At 37.1% G+C, this 16,632-nt stretch overlaps 3 protein-coding genes across 5 annotated transcripts; 2 read left to right on the top strand and 1 right to left on the bottom strand.

Moving 5' to 3' along the window:
- Positions 434-6,516, top strand: LOC105165260 (protein tas-like). Of its 3 annotated transcripts, XM_011084212.2 has the most exons (12): positions 440-643; positions 730-829; positions 918-1,026; positions 1,541-1,629; positions 1,833-1,889; positions 2,069-2,177; positions 2,262-2,363; positions 2,481-2,545; positions 3,447-3,550; positions 3,629-3,693; positions 3,976-4,030; positions 6,142-6,516. In XM_011084212.2, exons 1-12 carry the CDS (start codon positions 586-588, stop codon positions 6,300-6,302), a joined length of 1,074 nt encoding a protein of 357 aa, XP_011082514.1. In that variant the 5' UTR covers positions 440-585; the 3' UTR covers positions 6,303-6,516. The 3 variants fall into 3 exon arrangements, with proteins under 3 accessions (XP_011082515.1, XP_011082514.1, XP_020550590.1); XM_011084213.2 differs by lacking the exon at positions 3,976-4,030 and having other exon boundaries at positions 434-643; positions 6,142-6,301; XM_020694931.1 differs by lacking the exon at positions 1,833-1,889 and having other exon boundaries at positions 441-643.
- Positions 4,376-6,096, bottom strand: LOC105165258 (histone H2AX-like). Its single transcript, XM_011084211.2, has 2 exons — positions 4,825-6,096; positions 4,376-4,709 (listed from the first exon to the last, which is right to left on the bottom strand). The coding sequence occupies exons 1-2, from the start codon at positions 5,026-5,028 to the stop codon at positions 4,488-4,490; spliced, it is 426 nt and encodes a 141-aa protein (XP_011082513.1). The 5' UTR covers positions 5,029-6,096; the 3' UTR covers positions 4,376-4,487.
- LOC105165257 (serine/threonine-protein phosphatase BSL1) lies at positions 7,915-16,152 on the top strand. The gene is made up of 21 exons (XM_011084210.2): positions 7,915-8,466; positions 8,553-8,613; positions 8,752-8,830; positions 8,920-8,999; positions 9,103-9,197; positions 10,056-10,155; positions 10,489-10,558; positions 10,957-11,058; positions 11,499-11,580; positions 11,684-11,851; positions 12,070-12,253; positions 12,327-12,525; positions 12,608-12,775; positions 12,862-13,100; positions 13,999-14,083; positions 14,172-14,270; positions 14,347-14,546; positions 14,623-14,698; positions 15,055-15,190; positions 15,264-15,403; positions 15,520-16,152. Exons 1-21 carry the CDS (start codon positions 8,265-8,267, stop codon positions 15,601-15,603), a joined length of 2,649 nt encoding a protein of 882 aa, XP_011082512.1. The 5' UTR covers positions 7,915-8,264; the 3' UTR covers positions 15,604-16,152.

Genomic DNA, 16,632 nt, shown 5'->3' with positions numbered 1-16,632 from the left:
ATTTTTAAAAAATTATTTTAAAAGTTGACCTAATCAATAGGAGTATTTTTGAATTTTAAAGACTGTCGGGAGTAATTTTTGTAATTTTTCAAAAAATAGGAGTGGTTTATGTAAAATAACAAGAAGTAAAGAATGTGATATAATTATCCGTATAATTTAATAGATTATATGTTACAATGTTTAAAAATAAAAAGTAGTATATTATGTAAGTCATTCGTCAATATTATAATATAATGATGATTAAAAGATATAGATAATTTGAAATAAATTGACGATAGCGTATGCATGTTAATAATTTTATTAACATATAATTGAAATTATAAATTTAAATAAATTTGACAAATCAATTCTTCCACAAGGGTTATCTTGTCTGTCTCCCCATCTCCAATAATTTTTATTTTATGTCGTTCCGTATTTGCTTGACAACTTCCTCGAGAACCAAAATCGTGCGACAGAACCAGCGACTATATCGTTATACTAATAACCGGAGTCAGCGGGTGTGTACGAGGAAAAGCGGGGTAGTACAACATCATCCTGATCCTATCCCTGAAGCTCCGGAGGGCATTACATACACATAGTTCATCGATGGCGGTGCCGCTGTTTAATCTCGCACCCGATATGTCTGTCTCAAGACTCTGCTTAGGTTTCCAGCTCGATACTTTCTCACTCTCTTCCATTTCTCAACTCGTGTTTCTCTCTCAGAAGCTGATTTCCGGTTGTTTGGCTCAGGGACGATGACATTTGGGGAGCAGAACTCGTTGCCTCAGTCTTTCCAGCTTCTCGACAAAGCCTTCGATTCCGGCATCAATTTCTTTGATTCAGCCGAAATGTGCAACTTGTTCTTCTCTGCTTTTGGTGTTTTGTACTTCCACTATCTGTCTCACTTTCTTCATTTATTTTGTGTCTGCTTGGTGTAGGTATCCGGTACCGCAGCGTGCCGAAACTCAGGGGAGGAGTGAGGAGTATCTCGGACGTTGGATTCGGTGCCGGAATATTCCACGCGATCGTGTAGTACTTGCTACTAAGGTTTCACTTATTTGATTCAGCTCTTTACAATAATGTGCAGAAGATGTTGGATCAGATTACATAACAAAATGGTGTAAAAAAGCTGTAAGGATTAGAAACCTGTTGATATCATTCTGTTAAACTAGTTTTGCTGGTATAGTTTTAAAAGACAAATACGAAAGCTGCAGAGATTAGAAATCTGTTGTTGATGGTTGAACTAGTTCTGCTGTTATAGTTTTAGAAGACGTAAAGGAATTCTTTGTGTTCTTAGCTCGAATTTCTTCCCCTTGTGTATGTTTCATAACTTATCCTTATTATGAAAGCTGAGATGGAAGTTGTCATGTTATTTAACTGGGGATTGAACATCCACTAAACAGTCACTGGACATGCTTCAGTAGTACCAAGCCGTGTACACAATAAATGAGAAGGATATTGTTGAAGTTTCTTGAATGAATAATTGTTTTGTTTTGGAATTTGGTTTCGTGGTATCACTGCATAAGCTTTGCTTAACCTATATGTTACTATGTGGAGTTAGGTTAGTGGGCCATCAGGGCAAATGACTTGGATTCGTAACGGGCCACAAAGTCTGGATGCTTGGAATGTAGCTGAGGCCCTTCACGATAGGTTAAGCTGAATCCTTTGTTTCTCTATATTCAACTTCATTTATCTCTTGTACATACTACATAGTAATTGACAATATATCCATCGGTATCTCAATTTTTTTTTTGTCTGAAATGACTTTAGTGGACTCAGCTTGGAGTTTGAGGTGCTACCTTTGTTGTTCTACACTCTATTGTTTGGCCCTGATCTCTAACGGAAATTTGCAGTTTGTTGCGCCTACAAACAGACTACATTGACTTGTACCAACTTCATTGGCCTGACCGGTTTGTTTATTGTCTCATTCTTCTAGAACCCCACAATAATAACCAAAATTATGTTATCTGGTATTTCCACAACTAAAAACATACATCTCTGAACCTGTGGATGAGCTTCTCTTGTCTCATGAAATGACATGGAACTTTGTAGTGGGTTGCTTTTACAACTTGTCAAGGATTACTTGCAGCTATGTCCCTATGTTTGGAGAAACTGAGTATGACCCAGCTCGAACCTTTCCCTTTGTGAGTTTTGAGGAACAACTTACTGCTCTAGACAAAGCTATTACTGCTGGTAAGGTCAGTGATGCTTCAGGGTAATTACCTGCTGTTAACCATATTGAAATTCTGTTCCTGTTAATGAAGGCTAATATTTGCTCGCAGATAAGGTACATTGGGCTAAGTAATGAGACGCCATATGGTCTCATGAAGTTCCTACATGTTGCTGAAGGTCTCTCTGTCAATCATAGCATAGTTTCTGTGCAGGTGTTGTATGGTTCAACTCTGTTAAAAAATAGTGAGGCTTCTTCTCTACCACTCTCCATCTCTCTCTCTCTCTCTAAAGTTTAATGAAAATAAAACAAAGTTATACTTCTTTCTCAGAATTCTTATAACCTACTTTGCCGAAATTTCGATTCGGGGATGGCTGAGTGCTGTCATCATGAGAGGTATCAATAATGTTAGCACAATTTTTTTTTTTGATCAGCTGCCATGCAGTTTAACCATATCTCATTTAACTTAAAAGTGTTGAATTTCTCTGTCTTTCTTGTAGAACAACTGAGCATATGTCTTTTTGGCATGACAAGCATGAGAATGTTATTGAATCATGTAGAACCTATACCAAAATGGTTTCGGGAACTTACAATAACATTTTTGTGGCACTTGATTTTTTCCTGGCATGTAAATCATTCCTTTGAATATTGTTTTCCAGTCACAAAGGACTTTAGATGTACTATTATCTTGTTCTTTTTGCTATAAACCATATCATAGCAACAATTTCCTACTGTAAATTCCAAAACACAGTGCATGCACTCTCTTATTTCTTACCCGAATTTACTTCCCGAGGATCTTCTATATGAGCATGGTGCTTACTGTTAGTCTACTTAGTGACCATGTTCAGTCATATACTTTCTTGACACTAATATTTTGTTCGTCAATTCTTGTTGGGTTCTTTTTGGGTGTGGGATTTGTCAATGGGTTATTTGGTGTTGTCCTCTTACTTGAATACTTCTTCCTTGTCTTTGAGCTACCTACATGCATTTTAAGTAAGTTTTTAATGAATTTAACTTTCTTGGTTGGAAGAGTGTGTATTGGTTTGTCTTTGCGAATTCCTGATATTCATTGAAGTAATGAAATGTTTAAAAAGAAAGGGAGTGGTAATTCTCATTCAAATTTACAGGACTCATCATTTTCTTTGACCACTAGAGGATAGTAATCTTTGTGATCTTTTAAGCATGCCATTAGCCTTATTGGAATGAGATGTTCCGCTATGCCTTTGAAAATATTTTTAGTCAGTCATTTGACCATCAGTGTTGTTTTTTTTTTTTTTTTTGGTTTCTCCCTCTCTAGGATAAGCTTATTGGCCTATAGCCCATTGGCAATGGGCATCCTCTCGGGGAAGTATCTCTCACTTGGTGGAGGTCCATCTGATGGTCGTCTGAATCTTTTCAAAGGTCTTTTGTCCCATCTCTTCTGGAATGGTTGACGACCACTTGATCTTTCACTCGAATGTTTGCTTGTGCGTCTTTCAGGGAGGTATGCTGAAGGGGAGTCAAGATACAATCTGTCCAATGTTATCATTAGAAAAGCCACTGAAGTAAGCAAAACCTGATTATTTTCTTCGTCATTTACTTGTTTATACTGCTGAGCTAATTAAATCAGGTCGCATAATCTGTTTCCTTTTAATCATCAATTATACAGTTTGAATGAAAATATCAAAATAAACTTTAAAATTGTGGCAGGCAGTGCTCCGGATTTCACTGTTTTTTCACCTTTTTCTTATTTGATACTTTGTAGATGAAGTATAATGCTGCAGTGGTGAATTATATGTCAATGGGTTACATCTTCTCTAATTACCTCTTCTAATCGTGTGTTGCAGTTATATTTTTCCATTGCGAAAAAATATGGCATTCATCCTGTATCTCTTGCAATAGGTACGACAGAGTTTTGTTCATTGACATTGTAACCTAAGAATTTTCTTGTGTGCTATATGGTACTTGTATTATTGCACTACTTCTGCTTCAGGTTACTTACCCGATACGTATTATCTTTATGTCATTATATATTGGTTTTCTTAATGACAGAACATTGTAGTTGTCAATCACGTCCAATAAAGGACTTGCATAGATTTCCTATCTCCTGTATGGTGTTAATATTTTGATCTTACCGTTTCCAGAGACCTTGAGAGATACATAGAGCCTTGTTAATTTGCTTCATTTAGGTTATTAGTTTGATTTAAAGTTAAGAGTAGGTAGATATGAATGGAAGTTATGCGAACGTCACAATAAAGGATGATTTCTGATAGAATGCCATTAAAGGAGACATCGAGTTTTGAACAACTCTACACCAATTTCATGATCTCAGTTACAAACGGTTCAACCTTAAAAAGCCCTAGAGTTGCTGCGATCCAGAGCCAATCTCTCCGTCCCTTCCTTCATTGCTTTTAGGGTAAAGAAAGTGATGGATATGGGGTGTAACTCCGGCATATGGAATCGTTACTCTCTCTAGGAGCCGGCTCAACTCGTCATCATTTCGCACTGCCAGCTCTATGTCTCTTGGTACAATTCGGTTCTTCTTGCTGTCCTTTGCCGAATCCCCCGAAAGCTCCAAAAGCTAAATCAAGAAAACCCGCTACTTATTAAAATCAGTCAACCAAATTCCAAAACTCTATCTAAAAAACAAGAAAAGGAAATAAACATTAGAGACATTCATTTATATAGAAGATCACCTCAGCGGCCAAGTATTCAAGAACGGCGGATAGGTAAACAGGGGCTCCAGCACTGATACGGTCGGAATAATTTCCGACCTTGAGGAATCGGGCGATTCTACCAACAGGGAATTGGAGGCCTGCCTTTGAGGAACGGGAAACGTACTTGGAGGCCTTGGACTTGCCTCTGCTACCCTTGGTGGAGGCGGTGGCTGTGGTCCTCATCTTTCAAAATGCGTTTAATGATTCAGAGCCCTAAAAATGTGATGAAACGGCGGAATGTTAGAAGGGGGTTTATATAGAAATGTCAGAGTGGAATGGTGGACGCGGATTGGTTGATGTGATGTGGCAGAACTGCCACCTGGCAAGTGACTTATTGGAAAATTTAAATTTGGTGAAACCATTTCTGTAAAATGCTAAAAATCCCAGGTTTCCCTGTGTGGACTTCCCTTTGTTCTGCTAGACTACTCCATTCCGAACAGGAAGGTTTCTTTCATACCTTATGGTTCTTTTAGCTATTCTGCACATCTGGTGTTAAATCTTTGAGTGTTTACTTATTTGATTGGTTGCATTCTGAACTTGCATATTCCATTTCCTCCCTGGGAATAAATAATTTGGCATTACTAATTCCTGTAGAATAGATACTCAGTTGCATTAGATGCGTACAAGCACTCGTGCGCGCACACACATATATATGATTGTGAAATATCACATTACATTTGGGTATATGAAGGGCCCCCTAATGTAGATTTGCTTGTCTTTCCAAACTAGTTCCAACAATGCATTTCCTGGATTGAGAAAGCGGAACTACATTACTTTGCATATTAGAACTTATTAAGACCCTATTCACATAATTATGTTCAATAAATGAATGAAGAGAGCTCTTATAGCAAAATTGCGGAAAGTAAAAAGTACTAATGAAAGGTGAACCCACTGTGATGCAATAGTTAGGAACTGAAGGTATTGAACTGGACTACCTTTTCATCTGAAACATCTTGGTTCAACAAATGATGCAAACTTAAATTGGGAGGTCTGATATTTTGGTACCGTGTCGCTGACTGTAACTTTATGTCTAATATTCCTTTTGAGTTGATGAGGTACTTCTCTATGATTTTGAACTATTAACAATGTTCCATTTATTAGCGTGGCGTGATTTGTTGTGGATGATGGAACATTTGTCTTGGTAATATTATTACAGAACATGCTGATGTCTTCTGCTGACATTGTTGTCCAAGAGTTATTAGGTTGTGAATTAATGTTCCTGTATCTCTTGTGTTTTTATGATCCTGAACTACTGGGGAATTGTCTACATGCATCTTATAGTTCAAAGTTGTGCAGCTTTTGTTTTGAGACACCCTCTCGTTGCGAGCGCTGTTTTTGGAGCAACGAAGCTGTGGCAGCTCCAAGATGTCCTTGATGGTTGCAGTGTCCACCTCACACCAGAAATAGTGGCAGAAATTGACAAGGTTCATTCAGCATTTCCCAGTCCTTGTCCCTAATGTCAAGCTTTGTGCAGGGCACCCCCTTTGCCACCCCGCCATCTCCATTGTCCAGAAGCTTCTCCACTCTCTTGTACGATGAGACTTCGACCTAATTTTGTCATTTCATGAAAGATTCAGGTTAACAAATGCATATACTCGATGCTTCCTTAATTTGAACAAGAGAAAACTGTGTCAATGCAGTTATTGGGTTTTACAGAAAGCCACAGAACTATATTTTATAAACATAAATAGGAGCCGTGATGATACAGACAGGGAAGCCATAATTCCAATCCAATTTTACAGATGATGCTCCTTTACCTATCTTTCTCTTGTACGTAAGCATTTCTATGAATAACATTGTGATGAACACAAAAATCAATTCCCAACAGCATCGCCAGGTTGATTAGAATCATGTTGATGCTTAATTGTCTTTGAAGGTATCTTAATACACAGTCCAACCATAATGGGAGTTGACTGGGTTCTTGCTTTAATTTGTGGATAACTTTACCTTTTCTTAGTAGAAAAGGATCAACTTCTAACAAAACTGAAAGCAGGGGGAGCTACATCATAGATTTGAACATGTTTAAATAATCGGAGGGTTAGGTGTAAACACAGGAATTATTCAAGACTCCGTGTCAACCAATTTATAGACTCATAAAGTAAGACTACGTTAATATTAGTCTCACATAAATATCAAAATCCTACATGCCTTCGGATTTCTTTTCCAAAAAGTAATAATTCTATAAATATAAATACCAATAAAAGATAATAATAGTATGTTCTAGAAGACGCCGTCGTAAAGAATTTTAGTCAACAATCAAAGAGGTGTCGAAATAAAATTCAGACTCTCCGCCAAGTTATATTAATGTTCGAATACTTTTTCTATTGTTGTTTCGGATCGTTAATTTTTAAAATACCATATTACTTCTAACATAAATGCTATATTTATTTTTTAAAAAATGAGTTATGAGGGTTAATTACACCTTGATTTTCTCTAAAAATAAAAGAATTATATTTTTTTCAAAAAAATTAAAATGATATTTTTATCCCCTCTAAAAATTAACTGTTTGCACCGAATCCGTTTTCGTTATAATTTAGACAAAAAATATTGATGTCAGCTAAAGAAACTACATAAATTTTCAATTTTACCCTTCATTCAACATTTCATATAATAATTTAGCACTTATAAGGAAAAAGATATAATGATGTTAACCTTACTCTTTCTCTATATATAAATTTATATTACTTTTATCCCTTTATAAATACAAAAATATATATAATAATGTTAAATAGAGAATTTTTGAAAAAGGTGTAAATCTAATTTCAAATTTCATAGTTTTAAAGAGAATTTAAGTATAATTAACCTTAAATTATTATAATGTCCCTTTAAAGGGAAATGATCTCAATTACAATGTTCTGAAATGGGAATTTTACTGAAATATTTAAGACACCCCAGCATTTTGTGAGAATGGACTTCCTTAGGACTGGTAATAAAGTCCATAATTTTGACACCAAAAAAGAAAAAAATAATAACTTTTGAAAAAGGGTGTAATAATAGTTGACCCTGAGGCAGTGGGCTTTTCTCCCTTTTTGCCTAAATCTCAATTATTAGTCGTGAATCATAATTTCATTCACTTGGATCGATAAAACCCCATTTCTGAAATATTTTGGTTTTCTATATTTGTCTGTCATCAGTAATATAAAAAGGAGAAGACGATGAAAAGGGAACAATTTGTTTTATTTTTTATTTAATATAGAACTCAAATTATCTGGCAACCACTCCCAGTAGAGGGAACAGTTTCCGGTGGCACCCACCGCTGCTGCTCTGGATCCACTGTTCTTTTTGTTACTATTCTCAGTTTTAGGGTTCTGATTCTTGTGGATTTGTTGGGTTTCTTCATTCAATTCTCCGGTCATTGGATGTATTTAGTCTGAAGTTTGAGAATTTTCGGCGGAATTGAGTTTGGTTGGAATTTGTTCATGGGATCGAAACCGTGGCTTTGTCCGGCGCCGACGTATCGAACTTTGGAAAGCTATTGGGACACTGATGACGACGCTCCGGGGCCGCGTTGTGGTCACACGCTTACTGCCGTAGCCGCCACTAAAACCCATGGACCTCGCCTCATTCTGTTCGGAGGCGCCACTGCCATTGAGGGAGGCAACGGTGGCGCACCCGGCATTCGTAATTGCTGCTCTTTGCTCTGCATTTTTTTTTAGTTAAATTTGATTTGCTCTGTTTTTTTATTTAGTTTTTCTTTTGTGTTTTAGGGTTAGCTGGAGTGACTAATTCAGTTCATTCCTACGATGTTCTCACTAGAAAATGGACCAGGTTTTCTTTGCCCTCTTGGTTTTTTTTTTTTTTTTTTGGTTTCAGTTGGACTTTGCCTTGCTATTTTTGTCTGAATTTGGTGAGATTTACTTTAAAGTGAATGTTCATTGCTTTACTTTATTACAAATATTTGATTAGACTTCGACCAGCTGGTGAGCCACCATCTCCTAGGGCTGCGCATGCAGCAGCAGCAGTTGGCACCATGGTCGTGTTTCAGGTGATTAGCATGTGAAAAGGCTGCAAAGTTTACCTTATTATGAAGTGAAACATTTGAAATTAAGTTTGGATTGATGCAATTGTCATCAGGGTGGGATAGGTCCTGCAGGGCATTCGACAGATGACCTATACGTGCTCGACTTGACAAATGACAAGTTCAAGTGGCATCGGTAAGCTTCTAGAGACGGATGTTTGTGTTTTTGTATCTTTCTTTCTTATCAGTAGAATTGATTTTTGATTTTGACTCGGTTGTTACGCTTTTCTGGAGCTCAGAGTTGTAGTTCAAGGACAGGGTCCGGGTCCTAGATATGGCCATGTCATGGACTTGGTTGCACAACGATATCTTGTCACGGTTAGTGGAAATGATGGTACGAACCTTCTTTTTTCAGTAAGATTACATTTGGTAATCTTAATAAGTAAAGTACATGTGGCAGTTATATCACTCAATTATATGGAGGTGTTAGGCGAATAACTCTTTAGAAATTTATTACTGCATGATGAAATCTCATCCCAGAATCATTTAAAGTGATGACTGGTTGTTATTGCAAGCTTCAACCCAAATCTTGATTAATTTTGGGAGCTTTTATGATAGATTCTGTTAATTAAGTAAATCTTTGCTCTTGAGTGCTGGATGCGGTACCGCGGTACGATTTCAGTGGTGAACATCTTTACCTGCGCCAAATTTACTTCTAGGATGTTGCTGGGAATCTCATTTGAATTCTCTGTATACGATTGCTAGGATGAATACAATAGCATCAATCTTTTGATATTGAGCTATGACATTGTACACAAGTTGCTTCTCCTGAGTGGTTTCACTTTTCATTTAGATGCCCTGCATGTTTTTCTTTTAATTAGCTCTCATCTCCTCATGGAGGCAGTTCTACGAGGTTGGACTGGAAGTGCAATCTCAATTTAACAAAATTCACATGTCCTGGTAGAATGTAGTTGACTGGATCTTTTATAGCTAGAAAGTATTTGGATGGTTGTATTTAATTGAGTTAAAGATTCCAAAACCATTCTCAAAAGGGGACCAGATCGAACAATGTTTCTATTACCTGACTGTTGTATGAAACTTGTGATGCTGGTTTCACTTATATATTTTTACAAAATGTGCTGAATAGTTATCCTATATTTCGCTGGACTACTTTTTATTAACTTTTATTTTTCGGTGGATCTATTGCTTATTGGTTGATGCTACTTGAAAAGGATTTTTTATTCTTCTATAGGTAAAAGAGTGCTATCAGATGCTTGGGCTTTGGATACTGCACAAAAACCATATGCGTGGCAGAGGCTTAATCCAGAAGGTGATAGACCTTCTGCTAGAATGTAAGTGATGTTGTTCATCCTAATGGTATACAATATTATTGACTTCTAAAGTCTGATACTTCCAGTTGGAAGTGAGTCTTCGAACACCCAAATGGAAATTTTGTTTTAGATTCTTTGCTTTTAATTAATTTGGAAGTAGTATTAGGATGATTTCATGATGAAAATTCTCGATATACTGGTTAGGCTTTTAATTAATGTAGAAGCAGTAATATGATGATTTTTCATCATCTATATCATGATTGCTTTGGAAGGTATAATTGAACATGCAATTGGAAATTCCTGCTATTCAGTCCATAAATCAAGTATTACTGAATTAAATCAACACGTCTGTAGGTATGCAACGGCTAGTGCCAGGTCTGACGGGATGTTTTTGCTTTGTGGTGGAAGAGACGCTTCAGGAACGGTATGATCTCTTTTTTCAGGGTGCTTAAATCTTGAGCTATTAGACCTGAGAAAAGGAAAGAGACATTTTTCAAGTCAATATATTGCTTGCCAGTGGATGCACTCATTTGTTCTCTCTGTAAACTTCGTTTCGGCGTGAAAGTGATGTATGCTCACCATCTGTTTTGCAAATTAACACAAAATTGAAGTCAAATTTATTAAGGTAGCGTTGTTATGGGACATCTGTATGGAAGGTAATACAGATGGTTGTTCCCATCACCATAGAGCTACTTTGGTTGATCGATCTGCTTTTGATAATTTGCTTATTCTCATCCTATAGAAATTGAGATTTCCCGTAATTTGAGGCCTATTGCGTTGCCTGTGTTTTACTTAGCTATTGGTTGTTTGTGGGCCTTACAGCCACTGGCAGATGCTTATGGATTACTTATGCATCGGAATGGCCTGTGGGAATGGACTCTTGCACCAGGAGTGTCACCTTCTCCAAGGTATCAGCATGCTGCGGTAAGTAATAGATCTAGGATTGCTCGTTTCTGCTGCTGCTTCTTTCAAATTCAGATGATCTTCTTTCAAACTTTTTTGATTTATAACAAAGTGGAATTTTATTTTTCGATCTGGTTGTAATGGTGAATCTTGAACGAGGCATCTATGCATACAAGAGGGGTGTCCTTTTGGATACCTATGGATTTTATTCATAGAAACTTCATTTTCCAAACTGATTCAACTGTTGGTATGTAACCACTAACATAGGATCTTGGTCTAACAGCGGAAGACTTGTAGTCATCCGACATCCAATTGTTTAACTTTTTCATACCTTTTGCCAACACTATAATCTTCAGGAAGAAGCTTAGAGTTGTAGGAACAAAAATGGATGGTGATAGACCTATTCAGTTTGCTACTTTCTGTATTTCTGTATAACAGTCGTAAGTGGTTCCCTTTATCAGGTGTTCGTTGGTGCTAGATTGCATGTTACTGGGGGTGTTCTTAGAGGTGGACGAGCAGTAGAAGGTGATGCTGCAGTGGCAGGTAATTTTCTGAGTTGTTTTCTGGTTAATTTACTGGAATTGCTTGGACTTGTTCAAATGAAGAAGATCATTACTTATGTATACAATTTTGTTTCGGTTTGAAGTGTTGGATACTGCTGCTGGAGTTTGGCTTGACAGAAATGGGCTAGTGACTTCACGTGGAAACAAAGGACACAGTGATCCCGATCCCTCTTTGGAGTCTATGCGTAGATGTCGCCATGCAGCGGCATCTGTTGGTGTTCGAATATATATCTATGGTGGTTTAAGGGGAGGTAAAGTTTGCAATTTGTGCCACAACCTTGTCTTCTTTGTAGATATTTATATTGTCGTGATCATTTGGACGATAATACAGCTGGTTTGCTGATAGCAAGTAATTTTCATGCTTCTAAAATTAAAATTGGACGTCTATGCTAACAGTTAGCAGAGTCCACATTCTGTCCTACTTTGTGCATGTGAAAACAGCTGTAACACATAGCTTTTAATGTTGCAGATACTCTGTTAGATGATTTTCTGGTTGCAGAAAACTCTGAGTTTCAATCTGACATCACCCCAGCATCACCATCAGAGAGAGCCTTGACTAGTAGTCCAAGATCAAACAATGCTACTTTAAATCCATTTTCCTCCCCATCAACTCCAGATGACAGACCTGAAATGCCCTCATCTGGCTTTCTGAGGTTTATTTCCAAGTCCCTTATAGTTCTTTGTTTGTTTATATCAAGTATCTTAGATTAATTTGTAATCCTTCAGTATGGACAAAAATTCTATGGAAAAATTGGCCGAGGCATCTGCTGCTGAAGCTGAGGTTGCTAATGCCGTCTGGCAATCGGCTCAGGCAGCATCAGCAAACCCAGAGGAAACGTCCTTATCAGATGTCAATTCACATTCTCCAGAGACGACTTCTGAAGGTAGCGACACAGAGGCTGATGTTCGCCTTCACCCAAGAGCGGTATGATTTGTATATATTGTTGGTTGCGCAAATTATTGCGTTTATCTTAAGCCACAAAATCTTATCTTTTTCAATGTTTCAGGTTGTGGTTGCAAAAGAAGCTGTTGGGAACTTGGGGGGTATGGTTAGGCAGTTGTCCTTGGATCAATTTGAAAATGAAAGTAGAAGAATGATTCCATCACATAATGACCTGTCAAATCCCACTAAAAAGTTTGTAAGACAAAAGTCTCCTCAGGGCTTGCATAAAAAGGCAAGTTTTTCTGTGGAATCTTCTAATTTTTTCAAGATATAATTTAATGACACACTGAAATTTTTAGCCCGGTTTATGTCTTGCAGATTATATCAACTTTGCTGAGGCCTCGGAATTGGAAACCTCCTGTCAACAGAAAGTTCTTTCTGGACTCTTATGAAGTTGGTGAGCTTTGTTATGCTGCTGAGCAGATTTTCATGCATGAGCCAACGGTCCTGCAACTGAAAGCCCCTGTCAAAGTGTTTGGTGATCTTCATGGACAGTTCGGTGATCTGATGCGGCTGTTTGATGAATATGGATTTCCTTCTACTGCTGGGGACATTACGTAAGTTTCGTGTTATAGTTTATGGAAGCCAACATATAATACATATCTTATTATTTTCAGTTGGAAGTGGTACTCTTTTGTTTGTGGAGATATTTAATTATACTAAATATTCAGAGTCCACCCTGGCAACCTTGCAATATGTAATAGTCAGACTCTGCTAAGAGTTGTAACTGTAAACTTCTGATTTACAATAGATATAAACGTGGGTTTGAGTCAATTTGAGAAGGATTAAGATCTTCAGAAAAGAATGGCTCAAATATCTGTCATCTCATTGCAAGTAATTCTATTTAGCTTTTGGCATGCCTACACATCATACATTATATCTCATTGTTGGTTGATGGCAAAAATGGGTTCTGCAGTTGCTGAGCCACAGTATGCTGCAGGACTGTCCATAAAACCTGTCTTCACCAATAAGGATGATATTGATTGACCTTTGAAACATCAGTTCTTCGATTATCCTTTTTTGAGCCATCATTGCTAGCTCTCTTTAGCCATTATGTCAGTTTCTTTGCATGTGGGATCAACTGTTGGGATCTAGGGTAAGCAAGTCTTTTGGTCATTCTTGATGTGAGTTATATGGGAGAATCTTTGCAACGTGAAGTATGAGGTGCTCAAGGATAGTAGATGATTTGTGAAATAGCTTCTTGTCTCTAAATGTCAGGACATTGTAGATTATTCAATTTCGCAAGTGTGGATTTGCTGTTTAGTTTGGTAACATATAGATGTGCTTGAGCCTATGAGTTGCACTCTTGTCATGCAATTATTTATGAGCTATGTTGCAGATTGATGCCTTTCTCTGGAAGCCTATAGTGACAAATACGAGCTTTGTCTTGCAATATGTGAATGACAAGCTTTGGATTTACTTCTGAAGTGATGTTGTGGGCTTCTTCTGTTTCAGTTATATCGACTATTTGTTTCTGGGAGACTATGTTGATCGTGGACAGCACAGCTTGGAAACCATAACCTTGCTCCTAGCTCTTAAGGCAAGCCTCTGGGCTGACTAGTGTAATGACTATTTATTCAAGATGTGTTTTTCTATTTATCCTAACTTTTACTTTTGTTGGACCTCAGATTGAGTACCCAGAAAATGTTCACCTGATACGTGGGAACCATGAAGCTGCTGACATCAATGCACTTTTTGGTTTTCGCATTGAATGTATTGAGAGAATGGTATGCACAAGTTTGAAAAATTACTTACCTTGTATACTTCTGAGCATCTGATGGAGGTTGCATGGTAATCGTGCAGGGAGAAAGTGATGGAATCTGGGCTTGGACACGTTTTAATCAGTTGTTCAATTATCTCCCTCTTGCTGCATTAATAGAGAAGAAAATCATCTGCATGCATGGTGGCATTGGGAGGTCAATAAATTCAGTAGAACAGATAGAGAAACTAGAGAGGCCCATAACAATGGATGCTGGGTCAATAGTGCTAATGGATTTGTTATGGTATTATATGTATCTTCTTTTACTCTACTTTAGCTCGTAGCCAATTCCTTCTTATCATTTTCATGCTTTTATGCAGGTCTGATCCCACTGAAAATGATAGCGTAGAGGGCTTGAGACCAAATGCAAGAGGACCCGGTCTAGTGACGTTTGGGGTATGCAATCATGAACCATTTTATATCGATGCAGATTACTGTAGTGATTTTGCACTTGAAATGCCTGCAGAATGCTGTCGAGCTATCTTCATTCCCTTCTATTTTGATATTCCTTGAGCCTGGCCAATTGATTGGCAAGATCTTTAACATGGTTACATTCATTCTGTTTGATGATTCAAAAATCAAAATCTGGACATGGATTTTGTAATGCAGTTTTAATGTGACGTTGAGGTTTTTGTATTCTGCAACTAAATCTTAAAGATTATTAGTCGTATGGAATAATCTCAGTTTTGAGAATGAGTTACTGTATAGTCACGGCCTTGCTGTTTGTTTGTTTACTTAATTATTGACTGCAGCCTGATCGGGTCACGGATTTCTGTAAGAAGAATAAGTTGCAACTTATTATAAGAGCTCATGAGTGTGTTATGGATGGATTCGAACGGTTTGCCCAAGGGCAGTTGATAACCCTTTTTTCTGCGACGAACTATTGTGGTATGCATTCAAAGTTTTTACTCTCCATTTTCTCATATAAAGAAATACAGTCTGATTAAGAAAATGCATTCAGGAACGGCGAACAATGCTGGGGCGATATTGGTTGTTGGCAGAGGATTGGTCATTGTTCCAAAGTTGATTCATCCCCTGCCACCTCCTCTGCAGTCTCCGGAGACATCTCCAGAACGTATGACTGAGGAGACATGGATGCAGGTACACTCTAGCTTTTTTGCTTTTTCCCTATTACATTCCAGTTGTTGTTAAGTCAAAAAGTTTTTATTCCAGTTGACTGCTTATGAAGTATTGATGTTGGATTCTGGTTTCTTTAGGAGCTTAACATTCAAAGACCTCCAACTCCTACACGAGGTCGCCCACAACCTGATCATGACCGAAGTTCACTTGCCTATATATGATGTCTACCCTTTTTGCTGTACATGACTGTTCTTGAAAAAAATGTCCTTAAGGAGCATGATTGTAGTTGGTTCAGAGTGGAAGCAATGGAACCCATAATAACGGCAACCCACTACAATCAGCACCCTCTGTTGTATTTGATACAAATGCTTTTGAGAAGACTAAGAGAGTGGTCAGTTCTTGGTAAATTAAGGTGATCGATCTTCCATCAAGTTGCTTTCTTGAAATGTGTACAAAGCAAGACAGGAGATTTGGTAGGAGATGGAGTTTCTGGTGTACAGAAGAGGAGACAAGTGAAGAGAAGATTGTGACCCTCTTTGTGTTGTAAGTGAAAGAGTTACAGAATAATGATTTATAGTAATGATGATAGAAAGGATAGTATATTGATATGTAGGTGGGTGGTGTTGTTGATTTTGACTAGTTTTAAGAAAAGTTGTGTATTCAAAGAAATCATAGCGGAGTGCATTTTTATCTGTTCGTCGTGTGTATAAATTATTGGACGTGTCTTCTAACTAATATTGTATCAACCACATCTCCATTAGTTTAAACAAGTTAAATTTTTACTGAGAAACATGAAAAGGAATCCGCCAATTAATACCTGATGTGACGGATTAAGAATTTTGCATGTGCTTATAAAGTTTTGGGATAACTGCACCACCCTTCTTCTTTCTGGTGTGATGTAATTATACGTAAATCTTTTGTGATTTGAAAATTTATATTTAAGTATTTTTTATATTCATTTTCATTTAATAAGTAAATTTGTATGGTAGTTAAAATTTAATACATGTCAAATGGTTTTTTTCTAATCTAATTATTACACTAATATATATGAGGAGATATATTTTCATCTTTATAAGAGTAACTTAGTTTAAAAAAACGATTAGTTTAATTTGTAATAAGTTAGTAATAAGCCAATAAAATATGAATTTTCATTTTTTTTGTTAATATTAACAAATTCAATAATTTTTTACCATCAGAAAGATCTAGTTGTTACACAAAAACAAATGTCAAGAATAGTAGATGTAATATTT

The sequence above is a fragment of the Sesamum indicum genome, linkage group LG6 (genome assembly GCF_000512975.1).
Source record: "Sesamum indicum cultivar Zhongzhi No. 13 linkage group LG6, S_indicum_v1.0, whole genome shotgun sequence".
Taxonomy (NCBI): domain Eukaryota; kingdom Viridiplantae; phylum Streptophyta; class Magnoliopsida; order Lamiales; family Pedaliaceae; genus Sesamum; species Sesamum indicum.
Note: the sequence above shows the minus strand (reverse complement) of the source record. Positions and strands in the feature narration are given on the sequence as shown.